This window comes from Camelus bactrianus, chromosome 20 (assembly GCF_048773025.1).
Source record: "Camelus bactrianus isolate YW-2024 breed Bactrian camel chromosome 20, ASM4877302v1, whole genome shotgun sequence".
NCBI lineage: Eukaryota > Metazoa > Chordata > Mammalia > Artiodactyla > Camelidae > Camelus > Camelus bactrianus.
The window spans coordinates 24,877,279-24,890,438 of NC_133558.1; the positions used below are offsets into that span (position 1 = coordinate 24,877,279).

General features: G+C 48.6%; 2 protein-coding genes across 18 annotated transcripts in view; one reads left to right on the plus strand and one right to left on the minus strand.

The window, feature by feature from the left end:
- The window catches only part of ZFAND3 (zinc finger AN1-type containing 3), a 287,514-nt gene extending 274,380 nt beyond the window's left edge, over nucleotides 1–13,134 (plus strand). For both annotated transcript variants that reach the window (XM_074348627.1, XM_074348626.1), the window contains exon 6: nucleotides 12,743–13,134. In XM_074348627.1, coding sequence (XP_074204728.1) covers nucleotides 12,743–12,897 — 155 coding nt within the window. In that variant the 3' untranslated portion in view covers nucleotides 12,898–13,134. The remainder of the gene's footprint in view (nucleotides 1–12,742) is intronic.
- The window catches only part of BTBD9 (BTB domain containing 9), a 357,333-nt gene continuing 350,873 nt past the window's right edge, over nucleotides 6,701–13,160 (minus strand). Inside the window, exons 13-16 of one of the 16 annotated variants that reach the window (XM_074348614.1) lie at nucleotides 10,963–11,067; nucleotides 8,619–10,132; nucleotides 8,370–8,492; nucleotides 6,701–7,035 (exon numbers count right to left, since the gene is read on the minus strand). The gene's annotated coding sequence lies outside the window, so the exon portion shown is untranslated. Of the gene's footprint in view, nucleotides 10,133–10,226; nucleotides 10,325–10,962; nucleotides 11,068–13,160 lie in introns of all 16 variants that reach the window. The other 15 variants (XM_074348622.1, XM_074348620.1, XM_074348623.1 and 12 more) reach the window with 15 other exon arrangements.

The following is a 13,160-nucleotide window of genomic DNA, read 5'->3' on the forward strand; positions in this document are numbered from 1 at the left end:
TAGGGCCACTGAACTGTCTATTCTCTACCCCAACACAGTGCCTGGGACACAGCTGGAAGGAGGGAGTGACAAGAATTGCCCCTCTTTGCTTTGGGTACCTCACCAACTGCTCTACATGTAAAATGTACAGAGCCTGGTGGATGCCTGGGACAGATGACACTGGGCTGTGGGGACCTCCACCCCCATGGCTGTCTTCCACAGCAGGCAGCCAGTCCCTGTTCCAGGGAGTCCTCTAGAAAGTACTCTGGGGCTGCACACAGGTGTCAGGTGCTCTCCTCTGGCCAAGTTTTCTGTTACGTATTGGTCAAGGTTCTGCTTGTGATGCAGGAGATGGGCTGTTCTTGGGGTGTAGGGTGAGAAGCGGCAGGTGTGGCTGCGGCTGTTGAAGACGCTGCCTGTGGGTCAAGGTGGCTTAGTCTGGTGGCAGCCCGTCTGCTCCCCGAGGAGCTGAGCAGGCCTCTTCCTCCCTGGATTGAGGACAGCTGCTGTGCAGCAACAGGCCACTGCTCTCCACACGCTCACATGCCCTTCTCTGGGCTCCTGTCAGCACGCGATGGGGTTTGTGTGTCCTTGTGATTCATGCACAGGATGACATGTGCTCTGTAGAGCTGTGCACTGACTGCGGAGTTACAGGTTCACCCACGAAGGGGAGAGTTCCAGCTTTCCAATTAAAGGGCCAACTTTGTGTTAATTCTGTTGCATCAATTAAATTGCCCTGAACTGTTGAATTGTTACCCCAGGATTAATTTTCCTCAGAATCTGGAGTAATTGACCAAAATACTAGGGTAGAGTAGAAAATGAATGTCAGTGGGAACCTGTGTGATTATGTTCAGTTCTTCATTATCTGTACTCAGCTCATTTGTGATCATGAGTTTACAGCAAAGTTTTAATTCCAGGAGAGGATCTAATGCCATCTTGGACATTTCTGGGTTGTCTCTCAGATTGAGCTCAGTGAATGCAGGCTTGTATTAATAATGGCAATAGAAAAGCATATTAGGAAAGTAAACCTGTGACTGTGAAAAAAAAAAAAAAAAAAGAAAGGAGTATATCCAAAGCCAGACAGTAATAGCTTTTAGATTGTGCTCGCTGTACCCCTGTTCATCCAGGTAGCTGGAAGTAGACTGTGTGGTGGTGATCCTCTCCAGGAGTGGGGGTGAGGGGCATAATTACCAACAGTAAACACTTTTATTTCTAGAAGTAGTTTTCTTTGAGTAAAATGTGGACTCAAATTACTTATTCATTCCACTTACTAATCTTTACTGAGTTCCAGAGGAACAGCAGGGAATAAAACTGACCAAGTCCCCGATCTCATGGTGTTTTTATTCTTTGTGGGAGAGATGCAGTAAATGAGGGAACAGATAAACAAGACGCTTTCTGATTGGAGTAAGTGCCATGATGTAATAGACTGGCAGAGAATGAGGGGTGGGAGGCCAGCACCGGGGAGGAGGTGAAAACTGAACTGAGACCAAAGCTGGGAGAGCCAGCCATTCAGAGAGCTAGGAAAAAGGTGTCCTAGTAGTCACAGAGAACACCAGCGGCCCCGGGGACAGGAACAAACCTGGGCACATCTGAGGACCAGAACGGCGGCCGGTGTGGTCAGATCACAGTGCACAAGGAGAGCAGAGAGGCAGGCAGGGGCCAGATGGGGCTTGGAGGCCTTTGCAAGGAGTTAGAATTTTATTCTAACGTAGTGGGAGGCCACTGAAGGGTTTTAAGCAAAGGAGCAACAAGGTCTGATTTACGTTTTAAAAATAGCCTTCTGGGAGATAAACATAAATGTCTGTATATGCACAGAATCTTAAGAATAGGTAAGAACTGGTAGTGGTGGTTGCTTTGCCTCTGGGGAGGTAACTGAGAGCATGGGGTGGGAGACTTACTTTTTGCTGAATATTGTTTTATAGAAACTGAACTTCTATTATATTCGTGTATTGTCTATTAAAAGAAGAATTAATTAACAAATATGAAAAAGTACATCTTAGGTCATTTATCCTTAAAAACGAAGGAAGGAAGGAAGTATGGATTGATGAGAGGGAAGTACTTCAGGATACAGGGAAAAGTAGACAAATGCGAGGTTAGGGTGACAGCACTGGCTCTGGCCACATGAGCTCTTACTGGTGTTTACTTGTCCCTTAAGGTTCAGAGAACATAGCCAATTTTTTTTTATTTTATTGAGATATAGTTGATTTACAACATTGTGTTAGTTTCAGGTATACAGCAGTGTGATTCAGATTGATTGATTGATTGATTGATTATTTCAGATTATTTCCCATTATAGGTTATTGCAAGATACCAAATATAGTTTCCTGTGCTATACAGTAAATCCTTGTTGCTTATTGATTTTATGTATAATAGTTTGTATCTGTTAATCCCACACTCCGAGTTTCTCCCTGCCCCCATTTTCTCCTTTGATAACCGTAAGTTTGTTTTCTATGTCTGTGAGTCTTTGTTGTATATAGATTCTTTTTTAATTTTTAGATTCCACATATAAGTGATAGCATATGAGTTTTTCTGTCTGACTTACTTCACTTAATGTGATAATCTCTAGGTCCATCCGTGTTGCTGCAAATGGCAATATTTCATTCTTTTTTATGGCTGAGTAATAGTCCTTTGTGTGTACGTGTACACACACACACCCACTTCCTACCTTCTTAAACCAACTGCCTGTTGATGGGCACTTGGGTTATTTCCAACTCTTGGCTATTTATTGTAAATAGTCCTGCTATCTGAACATCGGGGAGCCTGGATCTGTTTGGGTTAGTGGAGGACATAGTCTGTTTGTAACTAAACTTTGAGTGAGCTGTACACTGTTCTAGGCATAGGAGAGGTGTGATAAGTTACAGAAACAGGGTTTTCGCGTTCATGAAATCTCTTCAGGGAAACAAGTTAAGTGAAAAATTACACAAATGACCCTGTAATTACAATTGTGACTGGTGATTGAAGGAGGAGTCCAGGATGCCATGAAAGCATATAAGGCGTCCCTAGCCTCATCTCAGGGTCTAGGACGAGCTTCCTGAGGAAGAGCCCATGAAACTGAGGCCATAAGAAGCAGGACTTCAGTCAGGTCAGTGCGTCTAGATCATGGAGTACACAGGGTGAATGGCAGGAAGAGCACAAGAGGCAGCGGGACAGGAGCATGTTGAGATGGTGGACTTTATTGTAATTCTCGGGGAACCATTCAAGAGTTTAAATGAAGGAGTGAAGTTATCACAGGTCAGGGGGATGGAATCACCTCGGCTGCTGTGAGGAGGATGGATTTCATGTGGGGTCACCTAGAGGAAGGCAGCTATTGCAGTAGCCTCGGCCTGGGACACTGGTGGCTTTGACTAGGTGAGGGCAGTGTAGATGGAAAGAAGAGAATGGATTTGATTTGTAAAACACGATCCACAGGGCTTGGTAATTGAATGTGAAGAATGAGGAAGCTACCAAGGACGACTATGAGCTTGTGTCATGAGCCCCTGGCTGCATGGTGGCCCTGTTTTCCTAGCGTGCGGGACACTGAAGGAAAAGCAGGTTTGTGGAGAAATAGCAGGTATTCTTTTTTGGACATCTTAAGTTTGAGGTTTTCAAGATACTAAATAGACAATTGGATACAGCAGCATGGAGCTCCAAAGAGAGGTCTGGGGCGAAGACAGAGATTTCAGAGTTGTTAGTATATATAGTTAGAATTTTAAACCTTGAGAGAATGTGTGGGGTGAGACAAAAACAAGGTGCAGCACTGAATAATCCTAATACTTAAAGGACAGTTGATGATGGGCTACCAGAGAAAGAGAAGGGAGACGAAGAAAACAGGATATCACAGAGCCCACGGGTCGGTCAGCTGGCCCTGATGCTGTCAGTGAGAACTGCAGAGGGCCCACTGGATTTAGAAGTGTCTGGGCTCCATTCATGAGGTCTTTTTTAATACCCAGACTGTAACGTTGGTGAAGTCCTCAGGTCTCAGCCTCCTCTCCACTCACACCCCAAGTGAAGTGGAACTGGGCTGTGAGGTCAGCTCCTCCCCCCCCATCTAGACAGGAAGTCTCTAGAATCCTAGAGTGGGCTGTCCATTCAGGGAGGGTTTTAACTATATATATAGTTCATAGTCTCACTTCAAATTTGAACTCATGTCTGCAGCTAAAACACTCCTCTGCCACTGAATAAGCCCCTTTCCCTCCAGGGGAGGTGTGTTTAACCAACTTTAAACACTAAGCATCAAGAAGTCAGCTTCTCAGGGCTTCCCTCCCTCCCATCTCACCCCCCTGCTCCACACACCACAGTGGACAGCTGATGTCATGGGACCTGGGACCTTAAAGCTCAAACTTGTGAAAATAGAGAAAAAGCATGCTTGTACGCTTAAGGTCCTCAGAACGACCTTTTTGAGTTACTGTGGTGAAAATGGATAGCATGTAGAGAGACTTTTCATTCTTAAAAGAAGCACATAAAACAAGTGCACATGATGCTGCACAGTTTGGATGAAAACAGAGTGTTTGCAGAACGTCTCCAGCCTATTCCTTTTTCTGCTCATCCTTTCATGGTAGCTCCCAGCCCAACAGTCTCAGGGAAATAGACAGGGCTTTTCAACATGCGGTCAGTATGTGACCAAACTTGGAAACGCACACACGCTGCCTCTGCTTAGGAGAGAAGCTTGCAGAATCCTCAACTGTACCTGTGGAGTAGCCCCCACAGGAGCAAAGAAGTTGCTATCTGCTGTCCTTGGAAAGTTTCCGTGTCCCTTTTATGGGGTCCCTAACCACCGAGTACTTTTCAGGCTGCCCTGTGTAGTCTTGATATATTTAAATCAGGTTTCTCTAAAATTTGCATATCTTCAACAGAATCTTTACTGAGCTTGTCACTTACCATGCATTTATAGTCTGCACGGAGGTTTGTGGAGAGGGCAGAGGAGACACGTGCATCACACATTTAGAGGAAGATTTCCATGTCCCTTCTCCTTTGTCACTAGCGGTTTCTCAAAAGAGAAGGGAAGCAGAGTCTAGACTGAGAGGTGAAAAGGGAGGAGCAGGGGAGGGGAGGGCAGCCTTGCAGCCCGGGGAGTCAGTTGTACTGTGTAAGGTGAGAGGGGTGTCAGCAGCCCAAAGAGCTGTTCTGGTAACAGCCAACCTTCCTTGAGTTGAGGCTTCACCTCCTCTAGCCTCTGATGCCTGTAACTCCGTTTATAGGAGACACACCTGAAGGTCTGAAAGGCTAAATGGCTTTCCAGCAGTCACACAGCTGTCAAAGCAGTGCCAAGGGAATGTGCATCCAGTACTTAGGTTCCAAACCAGAAGCTCCTCACTGGATTATCCAGAAAGAGAACTTGATTCCCTGCAGGCCCATGCCATAGCAGCAGGGGTGGGGCTAAGCCAGGGGTCTCTCCCAACTCTGGGCTATCGTCTTCGTCCTCGCTTGTGACTCCAGCATGTAGACTAAAAGGTCAGCAGAGAAAAATGGGGCAGGTATTTTCCAAGTGTTGTTCTGGAGAGAGACACACAGCATTTGCAGTGTGATGCCCCCAGTGGCATTGCCACTTGGGCATTTTGCCAGTTGGATGAACTGGCTCTGGCCAGGTTAGCCTTCAGGGGTGGCTGCACCGGCCGCAGTTCTGCGGCGAGCCGTGTGCCGGGAGCCTGGCCCCTGAGCTGCTCTCAAGGGCCCTGGCCTCGCCCTTGGCAGCAGCTCTTGGGCAGGATGACTTGCAGCTTTGGAACTGGTTTTCTAGGAGACCTCTCTGTTTGAGGAGATAATCTTTTAAAGGACAAGGAAATGTTGAAAGAGAAAGCCAACAAATCAGGAGCCTGCTGAGAAGAGGATAAGGTCACCGCCAAAACAGAAAGTTTCCTACCAGGACCTCACATTCTCCTGAGGCCCCAGAGAGGCTGGGGTGGGGGAGAGGAGACCAGGAGTGCACGCACCTCCTAGGGTTCTTTGGATCCTAAAAACTGCCCCAGGTACCAAGAGGCTAACCTGCCTGCTTTCAGCTACTGAAGCGAAATGATGTTTGAAAGAGCAAGTCGTTATTCCTGTGGCGGAAACTGCCTTGAGCCATTTTCCCTTAGTTTTTAAATGTATATTCATCTCTAGATAAAACATCACATGAGTCTACAGCCAGCCCCCTTCTTGTGTACCGACGGGTTAACAAGCTTGCTAGGGGGAAGGTTCTCCCAAGTCAGAGCTGATGGTGCAGGATCCATCAGATACGGGCACGCTGTCCCCCAGGCCCAGCCCACCCCGACCTCCCACCTCCTGGTGGCAAAAGGTTTTTCCTAGGTGGAGGCAAGAATGGAGGGTGGAGGTTTGTTCTTCGAATGTCAGGTAAGGTGAGGCTGCCGATGTGGGTGATGATTTGGGTGACGGAAGGAGACATTCCAGGGATTCCTCACAGAAGAGAGGAAAGCGGTCAGAGTTTTTGCAGGAACTGGGCTGTCTGAAGAGACAATAATAAAGGCTACCAAGAGTGGTGAATGTCCTATTCTTGTGAACTGACATATGTACACACTGTGTCAGGAGCTTCATTAGCTGGACTGTGACCCAGCGCGTCTCCTGTCGCTGCTGACTGCTCCCCCCAGAGCCTACGCTGCCTGCACACAGCTGCCTCAGGAGCTCTTTGCACAGGCTTGGGTATCTTTGCTTCTGTCACACTGCTTTTGTTCTGGCGTTTACCTTGTATCTGATATTTTAATTGAGTTGGGGGAAAACAAATGATTGCGTCTGTTTTAGAGCTGTCTCAGTATGGTTTAGTAGTTTTTATTAAATTATTGAGTACAGTGGGCTCTTTAAGTTGCAAGTTCTCCTTCCCTTTGGAAAGCAGGCAGACAGATGCCCAGCTTGGTAATTCACTGTGGCCTTGGTTCTAGCTCCCTGGGCAGCTGACCTCTGTCCATCCATCCGGCCCAGCTGAGCACTGTGTCTGTCAGCCAACTCAATGAGCCGGGATCCGGTTCTGTCTCTGGGAGTGTGATGCTCCTCCCTCCGCCGTGCAAAGCCAGGGATGGAGGAGAATGTAAAGCAGATGCATTCTGTGCCCACAACACCTGCAGCTGCTTTGCCTGTACCATGGGCCTGATGAAATAAAATGCATTGAGATCCTTTAATGCATTTCTGTGCTACAAATTCTGCCTTGGGCATTGGGTCAGCGAAGGTGGTGTAATCCAGGGATTGCTGGTGGGAATGTAAATGGCTAATGCTTTCCAACAAGCTTTCCTGCAGCTACCTGCTGTTCCCAACATGTACTTACAAATGAGTTGTTAGGTCAGTTAGCTGTCCTGAGCTTTAAGAAACTTTTACCTTGCTGGAAAAACGTGATTCTTTTTTCTAATGAGCTTGCCTGGTCGTTTCAGATCGGTCAGGCATAACTGTTGTTTATGTTTGAAATGGACACTTTAGATAGCAAATGGTACCTATTGGTGAGTTGAGATTTGGAGGGTCCATTACCTTGGTTTCTCAAGAAGCTTTGGGAGGTCTTGGGTGGGCTCTGTTTGGAGCCCACATGCCTCTGCAGCCCATGCGTGTCTTCCTGCTACCAGGCACACAGTGCCTGGGCCTCGCTGCTGGTGGGCAGGCACCTGGGGACAAGCGTGTCTGTGCAGACGGCACGCACACGGCCACCTGAAGCTGCACACCCGTGGATCACTTTACAGTGCCTCAGTCCCCAGGGCTTGTCAGTATTTTTAGGTTCTTCTTGAACCTTTGACAATTTTAAATTCAAATGAGCCAGAAAGTGTAAAACATTTCTTGCAAGTGAGGTAAAAACACCCGAGCAGCTGGAGCTGAGGCCCGCCCTGGTCTGAGGCTTCACTAAAATGGCCACTTTGGGAGAGCTTCCAAGTGGGGGGTCTTGGAAGAAAACAAATGTTTAATTAATCAAAGTCCGTAAGTATCCAGAGCTGCCCAGTTTTGCCAACTTTAAATGGTACTTCTTACTCTAAGATAAAGCCAGTAAGCAGCATTTCTGTCTGGCAGGGATTGAATAAAAATGTCAAGGGCTCAGACTTGAGAATTTTGGCATCACTTTCTTTGCCTCCCTTAGGAAATTTCACGGAAAACAAACGGTTCCAACCCCTGCTCAGTTCTCAGGGTTTGGAGGGAAGTGCTCGCCTGGGGGCTGTACTGCCTGCAGGATGAAAGGTTGGCTCCCTCCCTCAGCCCTCCATCCCCCTCCCCGCCTTCCTCACTCCCAACACAGTAGCCGGACCTCGTGGGGGAGAAGTGGAGGGAAGGGAACTGGCAGATGAGGCCAGTTATCTGTTCAGCTGCCCTCTGGCCCTGTTGGCCAGCACTACTGAGAGGTAGAGACCCTTTCTCCTTAGGCCTTGGGTGTTCCTTGGTGATTGCCATTATTTTTGTAAACAAGTGAGTGAAACAGGAAATAATATTACATCTTTCTTAGCACTTACAGCAAGGTGTTCAGTGCTGCATCATCTTTGCCTAATGATGGCATTTGTCAAACTGTTCTCAGTCCTGGTGTTTTGTCTCAAAATAGCCACACCCCTCTCTGTGTGAGCAGGAATGAGGTTTAGCTGTGGATGAGGACATTGGAATAAAATGGAAGACTTTCAGATGTTAGCTTTAAAGGCTGAAAGGTTAAGTCACAAGTTTGGTTCCCACCAAAGGAGAATTTTTAGAAACCTGCATGTCAGACAGACCTTTGAATCTTGGAGGAATGAGCCTCAGATCAGTTTTCTGCTGGGTGTATATGGTTTAGGGCCGTCAGATGTTGGGCATCTTCAGGTCTCTGTGGCGTGTGGCTCACTGGGGCCATAGGCTCTGGCCCCACACCAGGAGGGCTGAGTCTAGATGTGCTCATTCATACCTGTGAGAGACCGCCACTGAGATGTCTGTCCTCCAACAGGAATCCCCCCAGCCTCTCTGTTCAGGGTAAGAGTGACCTGAGTGCTGCCCCTGTGTTTCTCCTTCATGTGGGAATCCTGTTGGGACAGAGGATTATCTAGATAGGTCCTGAATTGTATTTTTTGTCTTCTGCCGTAGTCTTGTGTCTCTGATAGAGACAGTCGGGGAAGTCCTGCTCTGGCCCGCGGCGTAGCACCTGGGAGGAGCCTGCATGGTTCGGCCCCGGTGGCTCTCTGGGCAGGCATCCTCTTCCTCCCGTCCTGAGGCTGCCTGCTTAGTTGAAGATTTTTTCAAACTGAGGATGTAGCTGCCAGGGACCCTCCAGAGACCTTGCAGCGCAGCTCGCCAGAGGCCGAGTGGTAGCACCTGCGGTCAGGACTCCTTTCCCTCTTCCTACACCCAGATGGCCTGTCAGGAGCTAGGCAGTGGCAGGCGGAGAGGGACTGGATGGTGGGTTGTGGAGCACAGTGCTTATAGAGCTGCTTCTGCATCCTCCCTTTTTAGTCAGAGGCTCACCCCAAACTGCTCTTCAGCGCCAGCAAGCAGAGAAACGCTCACACAAGTTCTTGGTCATTTTGCGCAGATTTACTGAAAACAACTCCACAGTCTTAACAGATCTCTGTGGCTTCCTCCTAGGCCAGTATTTCATGGAAAATCAGTGATCCAGGCTCCCAGGAGCAGGGGCAGCAGTCATGTGACATGGCAGGAGAAAGGGCTCAGGTTAAACCACATTTAGAATTATTTTCAAAAACTTTTGCTTTAGCTGTTTTCCTCTCTTTTAGGGGGTCAGCATCCTTTCAGTCATGTTATCCCCCTAAAGCACTAGATGTATAGAGCTATTGTACATGGAAGTATGTTGAAATTGTTTTTGAAACTACATGATGCTGAACTATAGGGTCATCAGGAGGGCGTAGATATGAATTGTATGTACATGAATGGGTGAGTGAGTCTGATGATGATACATAACTTTAAAATCAGGAAGAAAAGAACTGCATGATAGCCTTGATACCAAAACCCATGTCACAGCTGAGCTGATCAGTTCAGTGTCCTTTGTGCTTTCTTTCCTTCTGGACACTGCCTTGGCTGACCTTCTCTGGAAAGGCCCCGCCTGACTTCTAATAAACGGCATGAGGAAGCATTGAGGCTGGCCTAGCCAGGACGGAGGCTGTAAGTGTCCTTGTGATTTAAAACTGTGTTCATCACTTCCCCAGCAGCCTGAACTCACCTCTCTCCACACCCAGCTTGGTCTCCAGAATTCTGTCAGAGTAATTGAATGTTCATGACACTTGAGTGGGTTCTGGAAACAGATCTGTGAGTACCAAGAAAAGAGGATAAAGATTCACCCCCTCCCGCCGAGTCATCCTGCCATGCTCACTTCCACCCAGCCCTCCCCAGCTACTGACACTGAAATGCATGTAGCCAGTTGGCTGCTGTCAGTAGATAATACCTCCTGAGCATTTGCGACGAGTTCCAGCACGTAACTTCCTCTTGGTGAGTGACCCTGACAGGAGAGGGAATTGAGCTTAACTTTGGCCATCTCATAACCTCAGTGCAGCAGCTTGGGAAGTTAGCCTTCCAAAATTTGCCTGAGGCTTTTCTCCAGTGAATTACAAAATTTACCTGTTCAGTGGTTTTCACCTTTCAAAAATCAAAGCCAAGAGTCATTGTGTGTCTGACAGAGGTACATAGAACTTGGGTAGAGAAATAAGGTGTTTCTGTCTGGATGGAGAATCCTTGGGTGACTGGAGAGGATATCCAGGAGTTCCTGTGGTTGATATGCCGTTTCCTTTTCAAGACAGTGTGGGGCTCACAGATGCACCCACGGAGTTGTGAGGGAGCATAGTGAGGGTGAGCCTGGAGCCTGTCCCCTCCACCCAAGTCTGCCTTTGACTAATGAGGTGTTAGGCTGAACCAGGGCTGAGTTCATTTCTGGGGTAACCCATTCATCAGGAGAGGAGGCACCCTGGGGCCCTCTCCTGCATCATCCCAGTATCTTGAAGAAAGGGAAGGGCAGCAGGGGTCCTTGCACCCCTTATTGTAGATGCTGAAGGTAATATGTCCAGACTTGGTGACAAAAATGTCTCCACACCCTTCCTGCCGCCATACAGCTGGTGCCGCCCCCCCCCCCCAAGTCCTGACCTGAGCAGGTTCTCCCCAAGCAGGTGGGCTCTGCTCCAGAAAGATGATTGTGCTTGTTAGGTGGAGGATGCATATTGAGGCCGTCCACGCTTCTGCCGTGAGATCCTTTAGGAGAAAGACAACTATATCCAGTATCTTCAAGTAATGAACTTACCAGTAAATACAACACTCAACCTCATTAATCTTAACTTTTCTTTTGGGCCAAGTGAGAGCTCAGCTTCTCAGGAGACAAAAATTTCATCTCTGTTCTTTTCCTTAAACCAAATCCCAATTTAGAATCAAACGTATTGCCCTGCTCTCCCTGGGAAGCAGTTAATAACGTATTTTCTCGCACAGTGGATAGTCCAGGCTCAGCCTGGTCACTCAGGCCCCGGGGGCACCTGCACGTGCCATACTCCACATGAGCTCAAGGCGTCAGAGCAGGGCTGTGTCAGCTGAGGAATATTCTCTGGGTGAAATTGGTTTTAAACGTTAAGGCTTTTGCAGTTGTCCATCATGGCCAGTCTTTGCTTCAACTTCTGCTGGTCTTCTGAAATTAGTGCCTTCACCTCTGTTCTCTGAAAATAATTGAGGACAGGGAGATGGATGATCACAGTTTGCAAGGGGTGGCTGCTCATTCACTCTGGCTGCTGTGGTCTCCCATTTGCTTGAAGAGTGAGGAGAGCATCGGCCTGGTGGGGCTGCTGTGGGAGGCCTGCCCCAAGTGCACAGGGAGAGGAGGTTTAGGAAAGGCTGCTGATTCGCTCCAGGTAGGGCCTGTGGACCTGGTCTAGGCTCAGGGGACCTGGGGGTGTGACCACCTATAGCTGATGGGATGAGGTGGTGGTGAGCCAGCCCAGATCTCCTACCCACTTCCTGAAAAAGAGGGCCAGACAGAAGGCTGTCCCCTACTGGCTTCCCCATCCCCACTCCTAGAAACTGACCAGAGGGGAGAGGGAATGGGCCACATCCCTTTGTCCTCTGATCCTCTCCGCTGACACCCTGAGGGCCTCCTCTCATTGTTTTCTGCCAGAGGGATTTGCTGTGTGCTGTCCACCCGCTCTCCTCAATCCTTTTTTCCCCTCGGACTCAGGCCAGGAAGCCCTGAGTGTGGGGACCTCAACCTCCTGTCCAGCAGGAGAAGTTAGAAGGTGCAGTGGGCTTCTGTGAGATGCCGATTGGAGCTCAACATTTCTGTTCTTTCCTTTATGTAGTACCTTTTCTAGCACTTGACATAATCATTTTCCCTTGAGAGCTCCCATTCATGGGTGAGTTTCGGTTTGATCACACCCTTCACCCCCAAAACCCAGTTATACAGGAGGTAGAATGTAATTTAAGCCATAATTATTCCTGCTCTCTTTCTGCCTCCTAGAATGGTAGGTGTCTTGTAGGTATGAGGTTTGTCCAAGCCTGGGCAGTGCTGAGCTGGCAACTCTGTGCTTTCCTGCCTGCTTGGTGGGGGGTGCTTAGCGCCCACTCATCTCTGAGGGAGGTAGGGGTGTCTCGCTAGAGCAGTGGCCTTGGAGCTCCACCTTCAAGGTCCAGGCAGGAACAGCATTGAACGCAGGGGCGGATGTACCCCTGGGACGTTCTGAGGAATAACATGTTCGTCAAAGTGCCGGCTCTCTTGTTAAAGGGGTGATGTTGTAACAGACTCTTCAGTAGCCAGGGACCCTGCTGCGACCATCGTCCACTCACTGGAATGCCCCTCCCGCCCTCTGGACCCGAGCGAGAGCTGGGGTTCTGGGTAGGCAGAGGCCACCCTAACGGTCTGTCTTCTCTGCTTCTCCCACTCCTGCAGGTTACGTGTTCTGTATGTTACATCGCCTCCCCGAGCAGCACGACTGCACGTTTGACCACATGGGCCATGGCCGAGAGGAAGCCATCATGAAAATGGTGAAACTGGACCGGAAAGTGGGGCGCTCTTGCCAGCGCATTGGGGAGGGGTGCTCCTGAAGGCCGGCGCGGCCACCGCGAGACGCTGTTCTTAGTTCACTAATGTTAGCCTTATTTAGGACAAAGTCAGCCAGACACCTTGTACTGGGCACACGTCAGACTACAGCCAGTCCGTTTCCTTTCCTTAGCCAGCCATCCTGGTACTGTAGTTTAGGGGTTGATGGTGGTTGAAATTGATTTCTGGCTGGTTACTAAGGTGCCTGCTAGCCATTGTATAAAATTAAAACATGAAGAATATTTTTTTTTGAGCATGGCTAGTGGAT